General features: G+C 53.9%; 2 protein-coding genes across 18 annotated transcripts in view; one reads left to right on the forward strand and one right to left on the reverse strand.

Moving 5' to 3' along the window:
* LOC144124866 (uncharacterized) overlaps window positions 1-20,969 on the reverse strand; it is a 31,372-nt gene extending 10,403 nt beyond the window's left edge. Inside the window, exons 1-2 of the mRNA XM_077657790.1 lie at window positions 20,255-20,969; window positions 18,971-19,869 (exon numbers count right to left, since the gene is read on the reverse strand). Of these exons, the coding sequence (XP_077513916.1) occupies window positions 18,971-19,869; window positions 20,255-20,969 (1,614 nt within the window). The remainder of the gene's footprint in view (window positions 1-18,970; window positions 19,870-20,254) is intronic.
* Window positions 1-25,617, forward strand: part of LOC144115866 (uncharacterized) — a 360,881-nt gene that overhangs the window by 94,877 nt on the left and 240,387 nt on the right. For 5 of the 17 annotated variants that reach the window (XM_077650432.1, XM_077650435.1, XM_077650431.1 and 2 more), the window contains exon 1: window positions 25,036-25,234. The exons of 7 other annotated variants lie outside the window; for them this stretch is intronic. In XM_077650432.1, coding sequence (XP_077506558.1) covers window positions 25,193-25,234 — 42 coding nt within the window. In that variant the 5' untranslated portion in view covers window positions 25,036-25,192. Of the gene's footprint in view, window positions 1-25,035; window positions 25,235-25,617 lie in introns of those variants that run through there. 5 more of the 17 variants (XM_077650426.1, XM_077650425.1, XM_077650423.1 and 2 more) reach the window with 4 other exon arrangements.

The raw sequence follows: 25,617 nt of genomic DNA on the forward strand, positions 1-25,617 counted from the left end.
GATTAGTGCCACGTAGGAGGCGACGGAGAGCGGGGCGGTGCAGCGGAACGGAGCGCTCGCGGTAGAGTACCTGCGGACACACAAGGGACGATTTTGATCCGGTCAGAACCACTGGATTAGTGCCACGTAGGAGGCTACGGTGAGCGGGCAAGTGCCGCGGGACGGGGCGCTCACGGTAGAGTACCTGCGGACACACAATGGACGATTTTGATCAGGTCAGAACCACCGGATTAGTGCCACGAAGGAGGCTACGGTGAGCTGGCAGTGCCGCGGGACGGGGCGCTCGCGCAAGGGCAGCTGTAGACACACAGGTGACTATTTCCCTCGGGGCAGAACCACCAGATTATTGCCACGTAGGAGGCGATGGAGAGCGGGTGGTGCCGCGGAACGGAGCGCTCGTGGTAGAGTACCTGCGGACAATCAAGTGACGATTTTGATCGGGTCAGAACCACCGGATTAGTGCCACGTAGGAGGCTACGGTGAGCGGGCAGTGCCACGGGACGGGGCGCTCGCGCTAGGGCAGCTGTGGACACACAAGTGACTATTTCCCTCGGGTCAGAACCACCAGATTATTGCCACGTAGGAGGTGACGGAGAGCGGGTGGTGCCGCGGAACGGAGCGCTCGCGGCAGAGTACCTGCGGACACACAAGAGACGATTTTGTTCGGGTAAGAACCACCGGATTAGTGCCACGTAGGAGGCTACGGTGAGAGGGCACTGCCGAGGGACGGGGCGCTCGCGGTAGGGCAGCTGTGGACTCACAAGTGACTATTTTCCTCGGGTCATAACCACTAGATTAGTGCCACGTAGGAGGCGATGGAGAACGGGTGGTGCCACGGAACGGAGCGCTCGCGCTAGAGTACCTGCCGACACACAAGGGACGATTTTGATCGGGTCAGAACCACCAGATTAGTGCCACGTAAGAGGCTACAGTGAGCGGGCAGTGCGGCGGGACGGGGCGCTCACGGTAGGGTAGCTGTGGACACACAAGTGACGATTTTCCTCAGGTCAGAACCACCGGATTAGGGCCACGTAGGAGGCGACGGAGAGCGGGCGGTGCCGCGGAACGGAGCGCTCCCGATAGAGCACCTGCGGACACACAAGGGACGATTTTGATCGGGTGAGAACCACCGGATTACTGCCACGTAGGAAGCTACGGTGAGCGGGCAGTGCCGCGGGACGGGGCGCTCGCGGTAGGGTAGCTGTGGACACACAAGTGACGATTTTCCTCAGGTCAGAACCACCGGATTAGTGCCGCGTAGGAGGCTACGGTGAACGGGCAGTGCCGCGGGACGAGGCGCTCGCGGTAGGGCAGCTGTGGACACACAAGTGACGATTTTCCTCGGGTCAGAACCACCGGATTAGTGCCACGTATGAGGCTGCAAAGAGCGGGCAGTGCCGCTGGACGGGGCGCTCACGGTAGGACAGCTGTGGACACACAAGTGACGATTTTCCTCGGGTCAGAACCACCAGAATAGTGCCACGTAGGAGGCGACGGAGAGCGGGCGGTGCCGCGGAACGGAGCGCTCCCGGTAGAGTACCTGCGGACACACAAGGGACGATTTTGATCGGGTGAGAACCACCGGATTAGTGCCACGTAGGAAGCTACGGTGAGCGGGCAGTGCCGCGGGACGGGGCGCTCGCGGTAGGGTAGCTGTGGACACACAAGTGACGATTTTCCTCGGGTCAGAGCCACCGGATTAGTGCCACGTAGGAGGCGACGGAGAACGGGCGGCGCCGCTTAACAAAGCGCTCGCGGTGGAGTACCTGCGGACACACAACAGACGATCTTGATCGGGTCAGAACCATCGGATTAGTGCCACGTAGGAGGCTACGGTGAGCGGGCAGTGCCGCGGGACGGGGAGCTTGCGGTAGGGCAGCTGTGGACAAACAAGTGACGATTTTCCTCGGGTCAGAACCACCGGATTAGTGCCACGTAGGACGCTACGGTGAGCGGGCAGTGCCGCGGAACGGGGCGCTCGCGCTAGGGCAGATGTGGACACACAAGTGACGATTTTGCTCGAATCAGAACCACCGGATTAGTGCCACGTAGGAGGCTACGGAGAGCGGGCGGTGCCGCGAAACGGGGCGCTCGCGGTAGAGTACCTGCAGACACACAAAGGACGATTTTTATCGCGTCAGAACGACCGGATTAGTGCCACGTAGGAGGCTACGGTGAGCGCGCAGCGCAGCGGGACGGGGCGCTCGCGCTAGGCCAGCTGTGGGACACACAAGTGACTATTTTCCTCGGGTCAGAACCACCCGATTAGTGCCACGTAGGAGGCTACGGTGAGCGGGCAATGCCGCGGGACGGGGCGCTCACGGTAGAGTACCTGCGGACACACAAGGGACGATTTTGATCGGGTCAGAACCACCGGATTAGTGCCACGTAGGAGGCTGCGGTGAGCGGGCAGTGCAGCGGAAGGGAGCGCTCGCGCTAGAGTACCTGTGGACACACAAGGGACGATTTTGCTCAGGTCAGAACCACCGGATTAGTGCCGCGTAGGAGGCTACGATGAGTGGGCAGTGCCGCGGGACGGTGCGGTCGCGCTAGGGCAGCTGTGGACACACAAGTGACTATTTTCCTCGCGCCAGAACCACCCGATTAGTGCCAAGTAGGAGGCGACGGAGAGCGGGCGGTGCCGCGGAACGGAGCGCTCGCGGTAGAGTACCTGCGAACACACATGGGAAGATTTTGAACGGGTTAGAACCAACGGATTAGTGCCACGTAGGAGGATACGGTGAGCGGGCAGTGCCGCGGAATGGGGCGCTCGCGGTAGGGCAGCTGTGGAAACACAAGTGCCGATTTTCCTCGGGTCAGAACCACCGGATTAGTGACACGTAGTAGGCGACGGAGAGTGGGCAGTGCCGCGGAACGGAGCGCTCGCGGTAGAGTACCTGCGCACACACAAGCGACGATTTTGATCGGGTCAGAACCACCGGATTAGTGCCACGTAGGAGGCTACGGTGAGCGGGCAGTGCCGCGGGACGGGGCGCTCGCGGTAGGGCAGCTGTGGACACAAGTGACGATTTTCCTCGGGTCAGAACAACCGGATTAGTTCCACGTAGGAGTCCACGAAAAGCGGGCGGTGCCTCGGGAACGGAGCGCTAGCGGTAGAGTACCTGCGGACACACAAGGGACGATTTTGAACGGGTTAGAACCAACGGATTAGTGCCACGTAGGAGGATACGGTGAGCGGGCAGTGCCGCGGGACGGGACGCTCACGGTAGAGTACCTGCAGACACACAAGGGACGATTTTGATCGAGTCAGAACAACGGATTAGTGCCACGTTGGAGGCTACGGTTAGCGGGTAGTGCCGCGGAACGGAGCGCTCCCGGTAGAGTACCTGCGGACACACAAGGGACGATTTTGATCGGGTCAGACCACCGGATTAGTGCCACGTAGAAGGCGACGGAGGACGGACGGTGCAGCGGAACGAGGCGCTCGCGGCTAGGGTAGCTGTGGACACACAAGTGACGATTTTCCTCGGGTCCAGAACCACCGGATTAGTGCCACGTAGTGAGGGGACGGACAGCGGGCCGTGCCGCGGAACAGAGCGCTCGCGGTGGAGTACCTGCGGTCACACAAGGGACGATTTTGATCGGGTCAAAACCACCGGATTAGTGCCACATAGGAGGCTACGGTGAGCGAGCAGTGCCCCGGGACGGGGCGCTCACGGTAGAGTACCTGCTGACACAGAAGGGACGATTTTGATCGGGTCAGAACCACCGGATTAGTGCCACGTAGGAGGCTACGGTGAGCGGGCAGTGCCGCGGAACTGGGCGCCCGCGCTAGGGCAGCTGTGGACACACAAGTGACTATGTTCCTCGGGTCAGAACCACCCGATTAGTGCCAGGTAGGAGGCGATGGAGAACGGGTTGTGCCACGGAACGGAGCGATCGCGGTAGAGTACCTGCGGACACACAAGGGACGATTTTGATCGGGTCAGAACCACCGGATTTGTGCCACGTAAGAGGCTTCAGTGAGCGGGCAGTGCCGTGGGACGGGGCGCTCGCGGTTGGGCAACTGTGGACAAACAAGTGACGATTTTCCTCGGGCCGGAACCACCGGATTAGTGCCACATAGGAGGCTACTGTGGGCGGGCAGTGCCGCGGGACGGGGCGCTCGCGGTAGGGCATCTGTGGACACACAAGTGACGATTTTCCTCGGGTCAGAACCACCGGATTAGTGCCACGTAGGAGTCGACGGAGAGCGGGCGGTGCCTCGGAACGGAGCGCCCGCGGTAGAGTACCTGCGCACACACAAGGGACGATTTTGATCGGGTGAGAACCACCGGATTAGTGCCACGTAGGAGGCTGCGGTGAGCGGGCAGTGCCGTGGGACGGGGCGCTCGCGGTAGGGCAGCTGTGGACAAACAAGTGACGATTTTCCTCGGGTGAGAACCAGCGGATTAGTGCCACGTAGGAGGCGATGGAGAGCGGGCGGTGCCGCGTTACGGAGCGCTCACGGTAGAGTACCTGCGGACACACAAGGGACGATTGTGATCGGGTCAGAACCACCGGATTAGTGCCACGTAGGAGGCTACGATGAGCGAGCAGTGCCATGGGATGGGTCGCTCGCGCTAGGGCAGCTGTGGACACACAAGTGACTATTTTCCTCGGGTCAGAACCACCCGATTAGTGCCACGTAGGAGGCGACGGAGAGCGGGCGGTGCGGCGGAACGGCGCGCTCGCGGTAGAGTACCTGCGGACACACAAGGGACGATTTTGATCGGGTCAGAACCACCGGATTAGTGCCACGTAGGAGGCTACGGTGAGCGGGCAGTGCCGCGGGACGGGGCACTCACGGTAGAGTACCTGCGGACACACAAGGGACGATTTTGATCGGGTCAGAACCACCGGAGTAGTGTCACGTAGGAGGCTACGATGAGTGGGCAGTGCCGCGGGACGGTGCGGTCGCGCTAGGGCAGCTGTGGACACACAAGTGACTATTTTCCTCGGCCAGAACCACCCGATTAGTGCCAAGTAGGAGGCGACGGAGAGCGGGCGGTGCCGCGGAACGGAGCGCTCGCGGTAGAGTACCTGCGAACACACATGGGAAGATTTTGAACGGGTTAGAACCAACGGATTAGTGCCACGTAGGAGGATACGGTGAGCGGGCAGTGCCGCGGAATGGGGCGCTCGCGGTAGGGCAGCTGTGGACACACAAGTGGCGATTTTCCTCGGGTCAGAGCCACCGTATTAGTGCCACGTAGGAGGCTACGGTGAGCGCGCAGTGCCGCGGAACGGGGCGCCCGCGGTAGGGCAGCTGTGGACACACAAGTGACTATTTTCCTAGGGCTAGAACTACCGGATTAGTGCCACGTAGGAGGCGACGGAGAGCGGGCGGTGCCGCGGAACGGAGCGCTCGTGGTAGAGTACCTGCGGACACACAAGGGACGATTTTGGTCGGGTCAGAACCACCGGATTAGTGCCACGTAGGAGGCGACGGAGAGCGGGCGGTGCCGCGGAACGGAGCGCTCGTGGTAGAGTACCTGCGGACACACAAGGGACGATTTTCCTCGGCTCAGAACCACCGGATTAGTGCCACGTAGGTGGCGACAGATAGCGGGCGGTGCCGCGGAACGGAGCGCTCGCGGTAGAGTACCTGTGGACACACAAGTGACTATTTTCCTCGGGTCAGAACCACCGGATTAGTGCCACGTAGGAGGCTGCGGTGCGGGCCGTACCGCGGGACGGGGCGCTCGCGCTAGGGCAGCTGTGGATACACAAGTGACGATTTTCCTCGGGTCAGAGCCACCGGATTAGTGCCACGTAGTAGGCGACGGAGAGCGGGCGGTGCGGCGGAACGGAGCGCTGGCGGCAGAGTACCTGCGGACACACAAGGGACGATTTTGCTCAGGTCAGAACCACCGGATTAGTGCCACGTAGGAGGGTACGGTGAGCGGGCAGTGCCGCGGGACGGGGCGCTCGAAGTAGGGTAGCTGTGGACGCACAAGTGACTTTTTCTCGGGTCAGAACCACCGGATTAGTGCCACGTAGGAGGCGACGGAGAGCGGGCGGTGCCGCGGAACGGAGCGCTCGCGGTAGAGTATCTGCGGACACACAAGGGACGATTTTTATCGGGTCGGAACCACCGGATTAGTGCCACGTAGGAGGCTACGGTGAGCGGACAGGGCCGCGGGACGGGGCTCTCGCGGTAGGGCAGCTGTGGACACACAAGTGACGATTTTCCTCGGGTCAGAACCACCGGATTAGTGCCACGTAGGAGGCGACGAAGAGCGGGCGGTGTCGTGGAACGGAGCGCTCGCGGTAGAGTACCTGCGGACACACAAGGGACGATTTTGATCGGGTCAGAACCACCGGATTAGTGCCACGTAGGAGGCTACGGTGAGCGGGCAGTGCCGCGGGACGAGGCGCTCGCGGTAGGGCAGCTGTGGACACACAAGCGACGATTTTCCTCGGGTCAGAACCACCGGATTAGTGCCACGTAGAAGGCGACGGAGAGCGGGCGGTGCCGCGGAACGTAGCGCTCGCGGTAGAGTACCTGCGGACACACAAGGGACGATAGGAGGCTACGGTGAGCGGGCAGTGCCGCGGGACGAGGCGCTCGCGGTAGGGCAGCTGTGGACACACAAGTGACGATTTTTATCGAATGAAGTGAGCTACGCACCGTCCTTGCTATGGAACGTAAGGGGAGACTAGAGGCAACTCCATCCAATCTTCGTTCCTGGTAAAAGTAGATTATTTTGCTTTTTTTACTATGCAGATGTTTCATCGACAGCAGAAGACACGTTTTGTTGCTGATAAAATTGTAGTTTATGTAGAACATTTCCTTTCCCGCGACTCGTTTCATAACTCCTGATGTTGATAATGAAAAGAACGCCGGGATCACCGACTTGAAAATGGATGGCTGTATGGTCTATAGCCTCAGAGATTCAAAATAAAAAAAGCACTGACGCCACCGCAGTCAGTTTGTGAAAACAGTATGCGGTGGCAATGTCTGTACTACATTTTTGGGGGTTTTCTGTTTACAAAAGATGCGTTCTCTTTGTCACGCGGTAATCGATCGACACGGGCCAACTTCCATTCGTCCTCGGTGTCAATTTAAGCTCAAAAAACATCGGGCCGTTTTCGTGAGGCGTTGATGACTCGAGGTCGGCGGGCGTGGTTGCGTTCGGAACAAAGCAAGTTTACCCGCTGAGACGGTGAGACGAGGCTCGCCTCGTCAAGGGGCGCAACCTTCCTCGGCGTCTTGCAGGAAACTCGGCACGTATACAAGGACGGGAAACATGCCAGCTACCTTGTGTCACCTCTCCTCTGAAAGGCACATGAACGGGGAACAGAATTTTTGCGAAAAATAACTTCACCAAGGGATGTCTTACGGGGTTAGCTGCATAGTCGTCGAAGTAGTAATTCCAGTGGTATCAACAGTGTGTGTCGAAACTGAAAGCTCAATGACGCCAACATCAGGGAATCACGTAAGCATCTTTGATCTAGAAGATCGAAGAACATTGCTATGTTCGACCGTTGGTCGTTGAGAATATGCTGCTTGTGATAATGTAGTCAAGGTGGATCTGAGATGGGTAGACACGAGAGTGAGCAGCCAAGTGCGGTACCGCAGTGAGTTGTACCAGAGTAGTCGGAAACCTCCGTGAGCCTTTCCAGGGCTTGTATGTATCTGTTTGCAAGCTATAGACAGGAGGAAGGAAGAGCGATGTAAAATTTCGTAAGGCAATGGGAAAGCAGGCTTTATGCTCATGGCTTAATGAAGAACAAAGAGAAAAAGTGCCTGTGGTCTGATGGAATTAAAATCATCAGTTTCCCGCGTCGATGCTGACCAAAAATGCGCATATGACGATGCACATGGTTCCTGAGGCCGGATAACAATTCTACAAATTCAGACTTATGTAGTACATACTTTAGCAGCGACCGACACTAAAAGCAGTTCCGTGCAATCAACTCTGCACGCGACGTACTCTTCGGACCTGCTTGGTAGTGGTTGCCGAGCAGGGCAGATGTGTTGGGGTGTACGCTGTCAAGACGTGTGCAGACACGTTGCCTTCCCTCATTCGCACAGATCGCAGTGAATTAGAAAACGTTCACTGGTACGACTTGTTTTACGAGAGTGTGATATTGGCCGTGGAGTTTCATCGTCACAAAATTCGGGGTGCGGGGAGCAGACTTCGTTGGGAGAACTGCCCCGGGGAGCGGAATTTCCGCCCCGTCATTCATCCTGTCGTTGTCAGTCTTCAATTCCTAAATTGCAAACTCTAAAAGCATCTTGTCTTCATTATTCTTTTTTTTACGTGTGTGTCTAGAAGTGACGGCTGTTCTCGCCACACTGAGAAACGCTTTTACTGAATGCTTGCTGTTCAGCACTGCCTGCCATTTTCATTTTGCTGCACGTCTGCGTCCTTGGGTGTAACGCCAGAGACGACGACTCAACGTTTGCTTGTTTTCACTGCGCTGCCGAATTCGCGGAGAAGCAGAAACAGAAACGCCAGGGCCTCTTCGTCTGTCTGTCGCGTGTTATTTTTGGAAGCCTCACGTCTGCAAGCGGACGCTGTAAGTCACAGCTTCCGGTTCCTCGTAAATCTTTCAGTGCGTCTCGTTTCCGCATTCAATACACAAAAAACTGAACGCGAGAGAAAGTGAAGTCAGTGCTTCGCCTCTTTTCTTTCCTTTCTACCTTTTGCGCACTGCTCCCGCTGAATGCACAGTGGAAATATCGCGACCTTCTTAACTATATCGTCAACCGACAAGTAGCATTTTTTACACACCTCCATCAATTATGTCTTCGCTTACGGTTGTTAGCGGCCCAACAATTGCGTGTTGAAGAAGGATAGGTATTAAGTGCTGGCGACGCTGCCCGCCGATGGTTTGCCGTCGTGGGCAGTAGCCATCAATGATGCGAAAGAACGAAGAACGCGAAAGGACCAAATCGGGGTAAGCAGGCTTTTACAACTGGGCAGGAAAACCGCAGCTAATATTAACGGCAGCTCACGATACTTTTAAACAGCGAGGCCCATCCTCAAGTCGTCGCTCCCATACTTTACACTCGCTGCAGATTTGTCCGAAATCCCAGGCTGCTGTCTCGAACGGTGTCAGGCTTTTGGTAACGTTTCCACTTCCGCACAACGGAGGAAGCAGTCTGCCAGGGATGGCAAGGCGGATGTCAAGGCGCGATGTCAAGGTGGATCCGCCGACACCTGTGGGCAATTCTATTGCCGGCGCAGGAGTAGTGAAACGTGCTCTCGTTGTAAATGCGTTTTCTGCCTGGTTCCAGTCAAAATGTTCCGCTTCGTGCGTTACGAAAGCTCTCCGGGGACTCAATAGGAAGATTATAGTGACTCGGCAAATAGCCAGGATAGAACCAACAAGGCAGAGGCAGCGAGCCCACTAGTGTCTTAATCACCACGACACGACAGTCTTTTTCATTTCATTTTAATTTACTTCCCAGAAAGATTTTGGCGGGTTACATGCAAAAATGTCTCCCTGACAGCTTGACGGGGCCTGAAAAACCACCACCAAGGCAGTGGATTGTGACTCATGCACAAGAACATGAAGTGCGTTACACACATCAATATGAGTCAGATAAACAAGGCTACATACACTGAGATGCACGCTTGATATTGAAACGCAGGCCAGGAGAGTCTTCTTCGCCTTCTTTGTGTGTGTTTATCGCGATAGGCCAAAGTCAGGAAATACTTTGAAGACTCAAACACGCCAAGAACCCAGCATTGTGGCGAAAAGGGTAAAAACGAGTTGCTACGTGGTCTTATAAGAGGAAGAGTTGCTTTCAGTGATTCAAACTAAATGCAATATCGGAACACTTAAAATTAATATCAGACAACTTCAATGGACTGCTAACTGAGCGAAACAATGCTTCACTTAAGCGTGTCATCTCGTGGCGCGTGGTGGAGGTCTGTTACATTCTCAAACCGATTTTTCGGACTCGCTGTGCAAAAAGGGCATGCGTTACGCGCCACAGACCCCGTCGTGAGCCAAACGATCGCAAGGGAACGAAGTCAGCTGGCCGCAGACTGCGCACGGCAAGATGAACGCGTGATTATTTAGCCGGTGTGGACTTTGGTCGAAGTCTTTTGCCAACGAGAAACCGCATTTAAAAGCCAAACAGCGAGAACGCCGTCCAGCCTTGCGGCATGTGCCTTTCCCAGCAGCTTACCGCCCGGGTCATTCAACGGCAAACGCACCAGAGTTAGTGCTCCAGCCTCCTCTCCATCGTAATGAAAATTTGAAGCACTTTATCGCACCATCGAAAGTAATGGCGGTCATGCGACTTCCCTCTGAATTTTCGAGACGAGTACAAATATTGCTTTTCAAACTTTACAAAATATAATTCTTTTTATTTTACGTTACTTGCCTGAACAATCTATAAGCATGGCACTTCAGTATCAGCCTGCAATAAACGGCAAGTAGACAAGTTTTACTCATTTTTTGTTCATTATTTCAGCCCGAAAAGTATCACTTCTAGAGTTGTTTTCAAAAACAATGTACGCGACATATGAGAGCAACATAAAATGCTTCATCGGCTCTCACCAACATGCAATACTTGGTAAAAATGTTTGAACTTGAATAGAACACAAAGAGTTTCAGAAAAAAAACCAAAGTTGCAAATATGTATGGTTTGCCGAGTACTCCCCCTTAAATTCCACACTGAGGTTGTGGAAACCTGTTTTCCCCCTCCATTTCGACGCGGCCGACCATCTCCATCGGTGTGCGTCGGAACAGCCCCCGGCTGGGCAAGGAGGGAAGTCTCCCTCATGGGGGAAAGGGAACGGCGACGGGAGCGCCACCTCGTAGGTTACGCGGAATTCTGCGGAACCGGAGAGAGCCTCTTCGGGATCCGGCCAGCGTCGTGAGCGGTTGCTGCCCCACGCTCTCGTCACCTTCCGCGGTAGGCGCACGGGGATCCGTTGTGCCTTGCCGCTGAACTTCTGGTTCCAGGCAGCGAAGCGAGTGCAGCAAACGCGCGCTCTGGTCGCCTTCGCCAGCAAATGATAGGGAATGGCTTTGCCTCAATAATGCGGCGCGCACGGGAAAACCCGGCCGCCATTGTCGGCGCATACAAATGTTCGCCGCCGATACTTCCGAAGTCGCGCCCCCGCCCCAGCCGGTAAGTCGGAAGTCTTTACGTAGCCTATTTCCGAGGAATGCCTCGTTGATGTTTTGTAGCTAGCTGGCCCGCTCTGTGTATTGATTGCAAGTGTAATAAATAGCATATGAGTGTTAACGCTGTGTCGTCCCTTCCCTTTGTCCCTCGAGCACGAACCCCTCCGCGGTTAGCGAGCGGGAACGCTGCTTCCGCGGAGTGGGAGAGTGCGGGCAGGGGGTGGAAGGCTGTCTCCCGCCGTATTTCCACAAGGTGTTCAATGTCAAAATACAAAATGGGGCTCATTTCACAGCCAATATGATTTTAATATGGCTGATCGATTTTTGACGTAGTGTTTGTTTCTGGCAATAAAAAATATTTTGAAGTTCACCGTCATAGGTTCCGTGTTGCCACTCAATTGCAGGAGCGCTCTCGCCAGTTCCTGAGACGCACACGCTGGGCGTTTTGTGCTCAGGTGTGCAGACGGAGCCTGAAAGCTGCAGAAACAAGTAGCAGTCTTCCTAATTAAATGAAGGTTCGAGTTTAATATCATTCGCTCCCTCGCTCTTCTCTTACATTGTTGGTTTAACACGATTTAATGCACGTGCCACGTTCACGCGTTTGTATAGCGAACCAGGTCGGATATTTCGGCCTAAATGAGCTTATTTCGCCACTTACGGTAAGCGCGCTACGGCAATTGCTCAATAGTTAAGAACAGTATGCAGGCTTTGTTTTGGCAATAAAAGGGGAGACCACCGAGGGACTAATAGTCGGATGACTTAGCCGTGACTGACGGCCTGCTGTTTTAATCGCGTCAGCTGGGTAAACATGACGCAGTAAAGACGAGAAGGTGTACTGATACCAAAGCTGTGTGGCCGCCCGCCACCATAGCAAGGTGGCGTCTGATACGCTGCGCGATTTGACCACCGAGGAAGATTGATTGGCATGCATTGAGAGCCGTCACATTAACCAGCCGCTTCACTACTTTCGTTCATATCTGTATCCGTCAACTTATTATGTTGTTTCAGGAGAGAAGACTAAATTTATTGTTTCGTAAAAAAACACACACGCGCACACACACAATAAACTTTCCGGGAGATAATCTATCGACGTATGATGCTCAACGCATTATATTCGTCATATTTGCTTGAGATACTTCAATATCTAACTGCGGCTGAACCTTCGGCATAGAAAAAAAAATTATTATTAGCCCCTTCCCTGGAGCAACACGCCTCAGCACCTGAATGCGCCGGATGCTCCACTAATGCGGCAAAATGACTTACTCTGTATTTGGGATAAGGGCTGTGTTGCATATGCTCTGTTAGGCAAACAACTGTTTTTACAAATTTCGGGCGATATGTCGGTTCCGGGCGAGAGGTGGGAGGGAACCAGCGAAGGCAGAGCCGAGCGCTGGCGAGACGCACCTGAGCGTTCTTCTCCGGATGCGCGAACGACTTGATACCGCGCGCGCATACCACTGCTCATGTAAACATAACACATGAGAAGCGCTGATGCCGGCTACGGTAAGGGCGTGGGAGCATAAACGTCTGCATGCGTGAGTGCACGGCAGATTAAGGATTTTGCGCCGCCATGATGTGCAGTGAAGTAGAAGTAAGGGGCAAAAATCAACCTCGGTGTGGCGTTCGACTTCGATTCTTTTTCTCGCCTCAATCAAAGCAAGCTGCGATAAAGTTCGCTGCGCGAAATTACATTGGTATTATAGCTATGTAATGGACCACGTTTGGTATCTCTACTTTGACCACCTCAGTATGATATTCGATGCTGAATACACAGGAAATCGTACTTGTATTGGCACGCGCGAGGAAAGCAGAGACGAGGCGTGGGGCTTGGAGTCTCGGTGCCAACTAGTTTTATTCTTTCTTTGTGCGCCGGCCCTCTCTCGGTGGCCGGCTGGTTACGGTCGGCTACGTTCCGCGCTGGCAGCACCGCGGCATATTTGTGTTCACCACAGCACTCCCCCCCTAGTGAGAACACGAACGGAACCAACACGAGAAAACACTCGTGCGATTAGAGGTTGAGGCGACTTGGCGCATTTAGACGTCTGCCACTGCGCGTGTGGTAGGTGCGAGTATCAGGCGTGGATGCATTTTCCTCCCTGGTGGAAACCGCTGCCCTGGGACGAGGCACTCTTGTATGGGTTCCAGGCGACGGGATGGAGGTGGGTGTCATGGACTGCGTTTCCATGTACGCAGGTTTAAGTCTGTCCAACGAGACAACTTCCCGCCGCCCCCGCATTTCGATAGTGAACGTCTTCCGCCCACGGCGGACAACCTTGAATGGCCCATCGTACGGTGCTTGTAGTGGTCGTCGTACAGCGTCGTTCCGCAGAAAGACGTGACTACATGAATCAAGCTCGTTGCTCACATGTGTCCTCCTCTCTGCGGGCTGTCGCGGAGGTGTAGCTCGGAGCTTGTTCATGATGTCGCGAAGGCGAGATGCGTAGTCGCTGGCGGAAATGCGAGCTCGCTGTTGGTCAGATGCAAAGAAATCACCAGGCAGACGTAGCGCCGTGCCGTAGACAAGTTCCGCAGCGCTGCAGCCGATATCTGCCTTGCACGCTGTGCGTATGCCCAAGAGCACGATAGGCAATGCTTCCACCCAAGAGTCATGTTCACTTGCCATGAGTGCTGCTTTCAGCTGCCGGTGAAATCTCTCGACCATTCCATTGCTCATCGGGTGGTAGGCCGTAGTCCTGATGCGCGAGGCGCCGATGAGTTTCGTAAGGCTGGCGAACAACGCAGACTCAAACTGGCTTCCTCTGTCCGTTGTAATGGAGGAAGGCGCACCAAAACGACATAGCCAGTGGTTGACAAAAGCGCGAGCAACAGTTTCGGCTGTAATGTCGGGAATCGGAATAGCTTCTGCCCACCGCGTGAAACGGTCGACCAAAGTGAGCAAGTACATTTGGCCCTGACAAGGTGTCAATGGTCCAACTATGTCCATATGGATGTGGTCGAATCGAGCATCTGGTCCTGGGAAAGTCTCCAACGGTGTCACCGTGTGACGCTGAACCTTGAACCGTTGACACGCAAGACACTCGCGAGTCCACTGTCGGGAATCGCGGTTGATGCCAGGCCATACGAAACGCGCCGTGAGCAGCTTCTGGGTCGCCCGGATTCCTGGGTGTGAAAGCTCGTGTAAAGAAGCGTATGCCTCACGACGGAGGCAAGCAGGCACGTATGGTCGAGGACTACTTGTAGATGTGTCGCCACAAAATGTCTCCTGCTCCGGGCAATAGAAACCACTGTAGGATGAGTGACGTCGATGTTTCCTGCAAACTGCGCAGTTCGTCATCGTCGCGTTGAGCTGCCGCCACTTTTCCGAGGTCTATTCCCGTGTGAGTGAGGGCATTTACTGGGCTGCGCGACAGAGCATCGGCGACAGCGTTGTCTACTCCCTTTATGTGGCGAATGTCAGTGGTGAATTCCGATATGTAGGACATCTGCCGCGGCTCGCGGGCTATGTGCGTGCCGCCATCAGATTTGAGGGAGCGTAAGGCGTAGGTGAGAGGCTTGTGATCAGTCATTATAAAGATTTCCGTCCCTTCTAAGTAATGACGAAAGTGCCGGATTGCTGCGTAGACGGCCAACAGCTCGCGTCCGAAAGTGCTGTAACGCTGCTCGGTGGGTGTCAATATCCGAGAAAAGAAAGCGATCGGTTGCCATACTCCTGTGTTAAGTTGTTGAAGGACAGCCCCCACAGCTGCGTCCGAGGCGTCGACCGTGACGCACTGTGGGACTCCCGGTTGCGGGTAGGCGAGAAGTGTGGCGTCGGCGAGTGTGGAGTTCGCTGACCTTTCCGCGAACTCGTTGGTCTTGTGTTCGCAAGGAAGGCCGCTCCAGTGGGGTCGGAAGTCCCCAACAAAGGGGCCCGTACCGTCCCTGCCTCCCCTTCGTGCGGCGGACGACCTCGTTTACGCCGCGCCGTCACGGGGATAACCCGCCGGGAAAAACGCTAACCATGTACAGCTGTCGACATGTGGTTGTTAAGGGGTTGACGAGGTTTCGGGGGCGCACGAGATACGGCTGAGTATTAGCCGAGTGACCGGAAACCCACTATTCCCGTAACGACTGTGTTCGTCTCGTGCGGTGTATGCAGTAAACACTTTAGGGATCGTTTTGTCGCGTGTGCGAAAGAAAGGGGTAACGGCTAGGCCGTGGGTGCCGTGGGAGAGGGTGGTCGCGTTTGTGCTGTTTGTCTATTTGATTGCAACCTCTCCTTTCCCAAATGTTTAATCAGCACTCTTTCCCCAATCTGTGATTAGTTGGCGGAAATCCTTATTTTCCTTTCCCTGACCACTGATCGGCGAGATGGGTCGTTTGTTATCTTATTGGTTGCTGTCCCCGCTAAGGGCGGAGACAGAGGGTTTAAAACCAAGCGCTCTGGGTTGAGCGGGGGTTGAATTCGTCTGATCCACGATTTAGTCTTGTAAATAGTTTTCTCCTTGCTTTGTTTCTTCTCGTTTTTTTACCTATGTTGTAAATAAATAGTTCACCTTCTCCTTTCCTTGAGTAATGTGAATGTTTGCGAGTAGAACCACCGGGTCATCAAGAAACCCCGATTTCATCATCAAGTAGTTTCCTCTCATCGCCACCGGAAGGGGAAACTCAACTGGCGCAGTCGACACAGGATCTCAACTGGCGCAGTCGACACAGGATCGCAACTTCTTTCTACTCAAGGCATTGGACGGAAGGTGAGAAGAACAAGCCGGTGGACAAGCTGTTTGTCCTAAAGGAGAAAACGTGAAGCTGCGTCGCAAGACTGACGTCGAAAGCTTCAGGATCACGGGTCGAGTTCGAGAGGACGTCGGAGGCTCAAGTCAGCTAGGAGCTGAAGGAGCCGGGCAACAAGCCATCGAGGGTTCGAGTCAGCGAGCTGCTGAAAAGAACCAGGCGTCCACATCGAACGGGTTCGAGTCAGCGAGCTGCTGAAAAGTAACTAGGCGACCAAGTCAGGCCAGTCAAACGAGGCAGAAGTCAGCGAGTTGCTGTGAGATCCAGAGCTCAAGTCGTCCGCATCGAGGAGCCTGTCGTCATCACGAAGGACGACGAGATCACCGGGGCAGAGAGCAACCAATAAGGTAGGAGACCTTTCTGCTTTCTCCGAATTCACCATGTCGGTGTAGTGTTTAGTGCTAGAAACGATAGCACGGAAAACGGAGATGGCTGCCGTACGGTATGATCAGGAGGGCAGGATGCGACGTGTTGAGCAGGAGGAGGCTGAACAGCTGAGTGAAATTGAAAATTTGAAACTCCAAATTGAACTAGAAAAGAAAAAACTTGCACGGATGCAGTTGAAATTAAGGCAAGGGACGAAAGTTGATAGCGAGGTCTTATTCGCAGCAGTTCAATGTTATAACTGCATGAAATTTGGACATTCGATGATTGACTGTCCGAACTCAAAGCAGGAACAAGATATTCCCGCGGTGAGAAGAGAGGTGTGCGAGCTAGTATCTCATGTGGAGATACCGGCGCCTGATAAACCAAGCTCCCAGTCGGAGATGGCTGTTGATAAGGTCAGTCAACCAGATAGGGTTGACGATCTGGCATGCCGCAACTTGGAATCCGAAGGTCAAAATTCTGAAGCCTGTGTGGATTCAGAGAACGAAATAACAAAACGGGAATGTGTGGTTCTCCAAAGAGCACAAGCTGATCTAACGCTGTGTGCCGTGCCAGAACAGATCGCTGAAGGCATAGAGGCGTTAGAAACACCTGTGAAGCACGCGCTGTCAGAGCGAGCAGATATAGAGCTGACCCAGGAGGCGCAGGAGTGGACTTCTCGTGAACAAGAGTTGAACATTGTGCAAGAGCAGGTTGGAGCTAACTCTGAGGCAGCGGGAACGCGCGAGGAAGATGTAAATCAGGATCTGATAGCGGGCACACTCCTTGCAGGTGATGGTAAGCTAGCTGCCAAAAATGAGTTGGTTAGCAAGCTGGAGCTGACACTGTGCGCAGTGACAGCAGATATAGCTGCAGGTGTATTGAAGTTGATAACACTTGAGACGCCCGCGCTGCTAGAGCGGCCAGAAAAGGTGCAGCTGCAGGAAGAAAATGAGAAAGCTGATGTCAAAGAGCATTTAAAAATTCCGCGCGAATCCGTTAGTGACAAACCTGAGGCTTCAGTAGAGCTTCAAGCAGATTCGGAAGCTGCAAATGTCTCTGCAGCAGATTGGGAGTTAACAGCGACAGCTGCAAAGAGTTTCACAGCAGGTAGGGAACTCGGAGATCCGGATACTGCATTCATCCCTGTAAGTCTAAACATGAAGCATGATACCTCATTACCAGAAGTGCGGAACCAAGCTGGTCAAGGTAAGTGTGGGGCAAGAATGCTTGAGGAGATGGTTTTTTCTTCATGAGAACATCGGCTGCAAGCTCTGCAAACAGCTAGCCTCACCTGAAACCCGATGTGAAGCTGCCTGTGAAGTAGCAGATCTGAGAACTAACTTTAGTGCGAGATTCAGAGAACGGGAGAATGCAGACGCGATGACAGCAGCAATCTTTGCGGAATTCAGGGAGCTGGTGAGCTCTGTCGATTTTGAGCAAGCTGACAATGTAAATCCGAAAGCGGCGGCACCCTTTGCAACCGGCGATGTGCCGGATAATTGGAAATGTAGAGCCAATCTGGTTGACGAAGCTAAAAAGAAACATAAGCTTCTGTTTCGAGATGTAGGCGGCTAGAAATCATTTCTGCCAATTTGGTGCACCGATCTGACATGGTGGATTATGGAATGTGCAGATTGGTGTCCTAACCTTGTGTGCACGGAACGAATTGAGGCTGTGTATGTGTGTGCGCAGTGCTGCTTGGAACCTTGTGGCCGGACTTTAATGTCACACTGACAGCAAGTGTCCGCGTGACATTCTTGGTTGGGAGGTGTGGAGTTCGCTGACCTTTCCGCGAACTCGTTGGTCTTGTGTTCGCAAGGAAGGCCGCTCCAGTGGGGTCGTAAGTCCCCAACAAAGGGGCCCGTACCGTCCCTGCCTCCCCTTCGTGCGGCGGACGACCTCGTTTACGCCGCGCCGTCACGGGGATAACCCGCCGGGAAAAACGCTAACCATGTACAGCTGTCGACATGTGGTTGTTAAGGGGTTGACGAGGTTTCGGGGGCGCACGAGATACGGCTGAGTATTAGCCGAGTGACCGGAAACCCACTATTCCCGTAACGACTGTGTTCGTCTCGTGCGGTGTATGCAGTAAACACTTTAGGGATCGTTTTGTCGCGTGTGCGAAAGAAAGGGGTAACGGCTGGGCCGTGGGTGCCGTGGGAGAGGGTGGTCGCGTTTGTGCTGTTTGTCTATTTGATTGCAACCTCTCCTTTCCCAAATGTTTAATCAGCACTCTTTCCCCAATCTGTGATTAGTTGGCGGAAATCCTTATTTTCCTTTCTCTGACCACTGATTGGCGAGATGGGTCGTTTATTATCTTATTGGTTGCTGTCCCCGCTAAGGGCGGAGACGGAGGGTTTAAAACCAAGCGCTCTGGGTTGAGCGGGGGCTGAATTCGTCTGATCCACGATTTAGTCATGTAAATAGTTTTCTCCTTGCTTTGTTTCTTCTCGTTTTTTTTACCTATGTTGTAAATAAATAGTTCACCTTCTCCTTTCCTTGAGTAATGTGAATGTTTGCGAGTAGAACCACCGGGTCATCAAGAAACCCCGATTTCATCATCAAGTACTTTCCTCTCATCGCCACCGGAAGGGGAAACGCCTGAAGGCGGAAACTCAACTGCGAGGTGTCTCTTGATCTCTTGAAAAGCCGCTTCGGCGTCGTCCGTCCAGAGCAGCTCCCTAGCAGCACCTTCGTGTGTCGACAGCAGAAGGTGGAGAGGGTGCAGAACGGCCGCGCACCGAGGTACGAAACGTCGGTAGTAATTTACAAGGCCAAGGAACTCGCGCAGCTGGCGCTTAGTGGTGGGTCGTGGAAACTTCTCGACAGCTTTAACCTTGTCTGGATGAGGTTGAATGCCAGAGCTTGAAACAACATGGCCAAGAAAAGTCAGCTTCTCGGCACCCAGCTCGCACTTGTCCGTGTTAACCAGGATGCCATGCTCCGCCAGGCGCTGAAACACTGATCGCAGATGCGCCTCATGCTCGTCCGATGAAGTGCTTGCGATGAGTAGGTCGTCGAGGTATGCATGGCAGAAGTCGAGGCCATGCAAAACGCCGTTGATAAAACGCTGGAATGTCTGTCCGGAGTTTCGCAGGCCGAACGGCATGCGCAGAAACTCGAACAGGCCGAAGGGCGTGGTTATCGCCGTCTTCGATACGTCCTCTGGAGCCACGGGGATCTGATGGTACGCCCGCACGAGGTCGATCTTGGAGAAAATCGCCACACCATGTAGGCTGGACGTCACATCATGAATGTGAGGTACCGGATAGCGGTCTGGCACGGTTGCTCGATTGAGGGCTCGATAGTCGCCGCAGGGTCGCCAGTCTCCTAGTGTTGACTTCGGCACCATGTGCAGTGGAGACGCCCATGGGCTAGCGGACGGGCGGATTATGCCGAGCTCGAGCATGTGGTCGAATTCCTGTCGAGCTGCTTGCAGCTTTTGCGGGGACAAGCGGCGTGGGCGTGCGTAAACTGGTGGGCCTGTGGTGACAATGTGGTGGCATACATTGTGTTTGACGGCCGCGCTGGCCTGTGGTGGCCGCGTCAGTTCGGGGAATTCGCCGAGGATGCCGGTGAATCGTGTAGCGCCCGGCGGTGCTACGAGCGTGGGGCTGAGGGGAGGATGCCTGGATGGCTTCCCGCGCACTTCTGCGTGTGACAGGGGGCCTGTAAACGCCGGTTGCGGACATCGACAAGCAGTCCGAAGTTGCGCAAAAAGTCCGCTCCCAGGATGGCAAATTTTACGTCAGCCACGACGAAAATCCACCGAAATGTCCTCTTGAGGCCCAGGTCCAGCGAGAGAGAGCGTTGCCCGTACGTCGGTATCGTCGTATTGTTGACAGCTTGCAACGGTGCTGCGCACGGTCGTTTGCGATCGGCTGGCGACGCTGGCACGACACTAACTTCCGCCCCTGTGTCGACTAGGAAACGAGCACCTCTTTCGCGATCGGTCAGGAAGAATACCGATGGGCGACTGTCCGGCAGGGCGGGGGCACTGGTCACCCTCAGCGCTGGCCCGGGGCGTTTCCCGAATTTTCACAGGGCGGCACACAGTTCCGTGCAGCGTTGCCGAATTTGCGGTGGTACCAGCACACCCTGCGTTGTTGTGGTGATGCGGTACGCTGTCGTGGTCGCTGGTTGCCGCTCGAGTGCAGCGCTGCGACGGTGTCTGCGAGGCGAGAAATTTCCTCTCGCATCGCTTGCAGGGAATTGGCGGGCGGTGCGTCTGCGTGCACCGACGCGACTGTGGGCACGGCGACAGCCATGAGTTTGTCGGCGAGCTCGGCCATCTTGGCAAGGTCTGTATCGCCCGACGCCGTGAGGCCTATCCGTACGCTTGTGGGAAGCCTTTGCAGGAACAGTTCCCGCACCAAACGGCCGTCGCTTGCTGTCGTGCCGCCGGCCAGTTGTTGCATGTGGCATAGCAACTGGCTGGGCCGGCGGTCGCCAAGTTCGGCCTCCCGCAGTGGCTGCTGGAGACGCTCCGGCTCTGTAGGTGTGACACGGCGAATCAGTGTCTCTTTTAGCGTCTGGTAGGCGTTCTCTGCGGGTGGTGCTAGCAGTAGGTCCCGCACCTCGCTGGCTGTCGCATGCGGAAGGCTGCCTACCACGTGGTGGTATTTAGTGCTGTCAGCAGTGATGCGGCGTGCAGCGAACTGCGACTCAACTTGCACGAACCAAAGTTCCGGGTCGCCAGTCCAAAACGGAGGTAGCTTCACGTCAAGTACGGCTACCGTGGGACTGCCGGCGTCGCTTGGCTGGTTCATGGCTATCACGTCCGGGTCACCAATTATTGGCACGCGCGAGGAAAGCAGAGACGAGGCGTGGGGCTTGGAGTCTCGGTGCCAACTAGTTTTATTCTTTCTTTGTGCGCCGGCCCTCTCTCGGCGGCCGGCAGGCTACGGTCGGCTACGTTCCGCGCTGGCAGCACCGCGGCTTATCCGCGGCATATTTGTGTTCACCACACTTGTTTGTAAGAATTGCAAGCTGCGCTAGTTGGTTGTTTCACGTGCTTGAGTGCAAGCTTAACAGCGCGAAAAACACGATGATGAAGGAGGAATAGACACGACGAGCGCTCGTCGTGTCTATTGTATTCCTTCGTCATTGTGTTTTTCGCCCCGTTAACCACCAAATCTTTTTCGGCCTTCAGAATTTTTTTTTCGAAAATTTACTCTTCTATTCGGGTTCGGTTAGATATATTTGCCAAGTACCGTCTTTGCCACAAGTGATCGTTCAACAAATGTTGCTTCTTAGCCGTGTAGCAGGCCACTTGTGGCAGTCCTTAAGCTCTAAATCTGCGCAATGTTAAGTAGAATCCTTGTCCTCACCTTTCCGGGTCCGTGGGAGTGCCGTAAGTGCTCCACAATACAGCTGAGAAGGAAACCCCGCCGTCACTCGGTCAGTTTTGGCATTGTTCGCGTATGTCGCGTACGTTTGTCAAAAAAGTGGCAAAAAATGGCACGTTTTGGGCAAAAATAATGCACGAAAAACACGTAGACAATTTTTTGCTCGCACTTTTTCTTGGTTCATACATGACACTGCTTTGTTTGTATGTAGTTCACGAAAAAAATTCATGCGTAAAAGAGAAGAAATTTTTTGTAAATTTTTAATAAGTCGAGTTTTGCCCTCATCGGAAAAATTCGAATGGCTGTCACATGAGTGCAAAATTTTTTTCAATAATTTTTGCGGGGAAACTTTCCGACAGTGCGCCGAAGAGCCATAAATTTTGTGGATAAAATCGTGGAGTGTCAGGCGCAGACCCTGGTTCGTTTGGTGTGGAATGGTCATCAGCGGGAAGGCGAACGACTCCGGTTTACGGCAGACTTGCGCGGTATACGCTTGAGGTTGAAGTGTTGAATGCTACAGGTGGGGTTAGCCTTTGCTTTTTGCAATTGCTCCACTGCAGCGTCCCTTCGATATTAACAATGCCGCATCTACCCTGCTAAGCGCACAGTCTCTTATAATAGCACACATTCTCTCCCGCAGTCACATAGGCCACTGTAGTGCCACACTCCATACGCACATTCACTCACAGTATAAAGTAGTCCACTCCGGAAGACACCATCTACGCACATTCAATCACAGTAGGCCATAGTCCGTTCCTGCTGTCACCATTTAAAAACAAGATCTGTGTTCTGCAGAAATGTTAAAAGAAGGCGTGCAGCCTTCCTTCTGCATGTCTGGTTTCCACTCGGATAGACAATGTCCTGCACTGTGTTGTGACGGGTTCCTGTCTTCTTGAAGGAAGCGAACATCGCATGCCTTTCCGCGTTGTACTCTGGGCAGTACATAATATAATGTTCGATATCCCCGCACACACCACATAAAGAGCAGAGCGGAGACGATGCTATGCCGGTCTTATGCATCCATGCAGGAGTGCGAGCAGAGGCCGTGCGTACGTGCGCAGTATACGTACGCCGGAGCGTGCGCTGCAGTTTCTTTCAAAAATAAAACAAGACAAAACAGGCGGTGATGTTTGCGCTAACACCGAACTTAAACTGCTGCAGGAACACATTTATTGCTCTCACATTATGACTTCGACGGCAATATCTCTTTCTTCTAGCTGGAGCTCCCACAGGAGTCATTGTACACTGTCGAGGCTATCTCATCTACTACTACATCAACTTCCTCCCAGCTCGCATAAACAACACGCATAATCCATTACGCCGGATATGCGGTCAAACGTTGTACACGATCGTGCATGTGCTGTAAGCTTATGAAAACAAAACGACCTTTTTTTATAGATGCTAGCAGCAGTACCTTTCAGTATTCAGGATATATCTTAGCTTTATCCAGGTGTGGTTTTCGTATTCGTCTTATGGCAGACAGAGAAAAGTGTGCTGACACTGAAAAATGAAAATGTAGATGTATAATACATCCCTGAGTTAAAGTGTATCGTGGTCGCGAGTTGTTCCAGTGAAACAGACTTTATCAGAATGACTACTAACTTTTATTCGGGAACGAACCACAAATACGTTGCTATTTACATCTATTATTAGTAAGCAACTTTATTTAGGGCACATATTAAGCGTCCAGTAGGTCAGCGGCCTGTCGTATCAAGACTATAGCTGGTCCTCCGGTGAAGAGACTGCAGCCAGGAAATCCAGGAGACAGCGGAGGGGAGGTAGTGCGGGGATTGTATGGCGGCGGGACAGAGGTGAATGCAGTGTTCAAGATTCCCGTATAGAAAGGGGCAGTTGGGGCATGAGGGGTCAGCTCGGATGTGGTGAAGAAAAAGACGCGCTGCGGCCATGAAGGCATTTGTTTGAATTTTGAGAAGGACTCGGGTTTGGGGGTTAGTGATTGTGAGGTGGGGCCTGTTTCACTAAACTGAAGAATTTCTGTTAGCAATTCCTTTGAAACGAATGTTAAACATCTTAGTCTTTGTTAAACTCTCGTGAACATGCGGAAAACGCTCGTGCTTGTATACTTGCTCGTCGACGTGCTCGCAGGCGTTGACCGTTCACGATGGAAACGTGTGGCCGAACCAGGGGCTCAGCGTCACCGACCTTGCACTTGCAGGGTGGCCATCCTGCAAGTATCTGGTCCCATATAATACAGCTCTCCTCGCCAGCTGTCTCCGCAGAGAATTGAGCCCATCATTTATGCTCCTCGCGGAAGAATAGTTCTCTCCATACCACCGTGCCAGGTGACGACGTGTTAGGCTGCACGTGCATCGAAAGTGAAGTCCAACGCTGATATATGAAACCAAGTGACGCTAATTGTCTATGGTCGACGGTGCTAAAGCCCCAACATTGGTAATTAATAGAAAAATGGCAGTTTGACTCTTTACAAACAAACCTGCGGGAGACTGTTCCACTCTTCTATCTCACTCGGCATTCTCGAACCACTAGACGTCTATTTGTATCGCCGTAGTGTCGAAAGACGCTGGCACCACCCACAAACTTGTTTCGTCACGTCCAGTTCTGCCCCTGCGGCCAATAGGAACTCACGCTGATCGTGATGTCGCAGGAGTCCCTCGTTCGAAGAACGCGGAGGCACCAACCACTGCGGCCCCTATGTGCAGTGCGGCTTCTATATTTCGAACACCAGAGCTGACATTTGCCCGCTGTGCTGGCCGAGCGGAATCTTCGCTGCTCCCGCGCGGCTGTCACGGCCTCCGGTCTCCGGTGTCTCCGCGGATGACACGAAACACGCGCGCGCGTGGCTCTGCTTCCCTCTCTCCTACTCCGCATCCGCGGCTATGGAGCGTTAGTGGCGAACCTGCTGTTGTGGTCTGGAAGTGCAGTGCGGGGCGCTGCGATCCACACGCCACTAACTGGCCCTAGTTGTGACAGCCTCCGCCAGGAGGGTGATAAGCGGTCATACTTTACTGAAGACTGGACGCAGATCAAACACAGCGCAAGCAACGTCGTGAATACAAGTGCTACTCACAACAGTTTATTCTCCGTTCTGGAGAACTGGAATAAAAATGAGTAAAATAAACTGACACATATCACAATGGACCTTAATTATTTTCACCTTGTTTTTCTTGGGTGTTCATACACGCTCAGACGCTTGTCACAAAACTGCGTAATGAAACTTTGCTAGAGTAATTTCCTGATCCGCTTCCTCAAACATTTACCCACCCCTGATGGCCAAATTAAGCATCGCGTTCAGTGCTTGAAACTGAGGTTCCCACCGTTTTCAAGCGTTCAGTGTATCTGCACTTTCACTAATGTCTTACGAGCTTCATCTGTACCCGGCCATGATGGACATCAGCCGCGCAAGTGTCTACAACAGCTGCACGGCGTTACGCTGTGACGACGCAAAGCAGTCTGGCGGTCATCCCGCCGGCAAGTATTTCCTTCCCTGGTCTTTGGTTGCCGCACTGAGCGTTTGGCAGCTATCGCGGCCTCTCCTCCGCGACTCGCGCTCGCGTAGAGGACCACCGACCGGCGGTCGTCCGAATCCAGGGGTTTTCGGGGGAAAGCGGCCGCTCTGGTCTCGGTGAACGAAATCGCCGCGGGCTCCGTTCGTCGTCGGCGCAATGAAGTCATTCTGTTGGAAGCCGCAGTTTTCCAGAAAAAAGGTCGGTAACGTTGCTTTATACTTACTGCGCCTGGCACCTGTGCTCTCTAGCAGTCAAATTCGCAACGCTGAAGGAGGGAAAAGAGTGCCTAACTTGCTTGATGAGTATGCTGCGTTTTGGATTCTGCTGGACAGCGTGCGTAATTGTTAATTACAGTGTGCGAACAGCAGCTTCCTGTCTAGCAGGTAACATGCGCAGATGCCTGACAATAGGTGACAGTGGGGCTATGCGTCATTGGCAGGTTTTCATTTTTTTTCAGAGGTTTTCTGTAGCCGTCAGTGTAAACATCCGGTTATGTGCATATTTAAAGTCTACTTTTCGCTGGTGTACTCTGCGCTTAGTTCATTTCAAAGCACACTAGAGCAGGTTTCGCAGCGTAATGA

The sequence above is a fragment of the Amblyomma americanum genome, chromosome 1 (assembly GCF_052857255.1).
Source record: "Amblyomma americanum isolate KBUSLIRL-KWMA chromosome 1, ASM5285725v1, whole genome shotgun sequence".
NCBI lineage: Eukaryota > Metazoa > Arthropoda > Arachnida > Ixodida > Ixodidae > Amblyomma > Amblyomma americanum.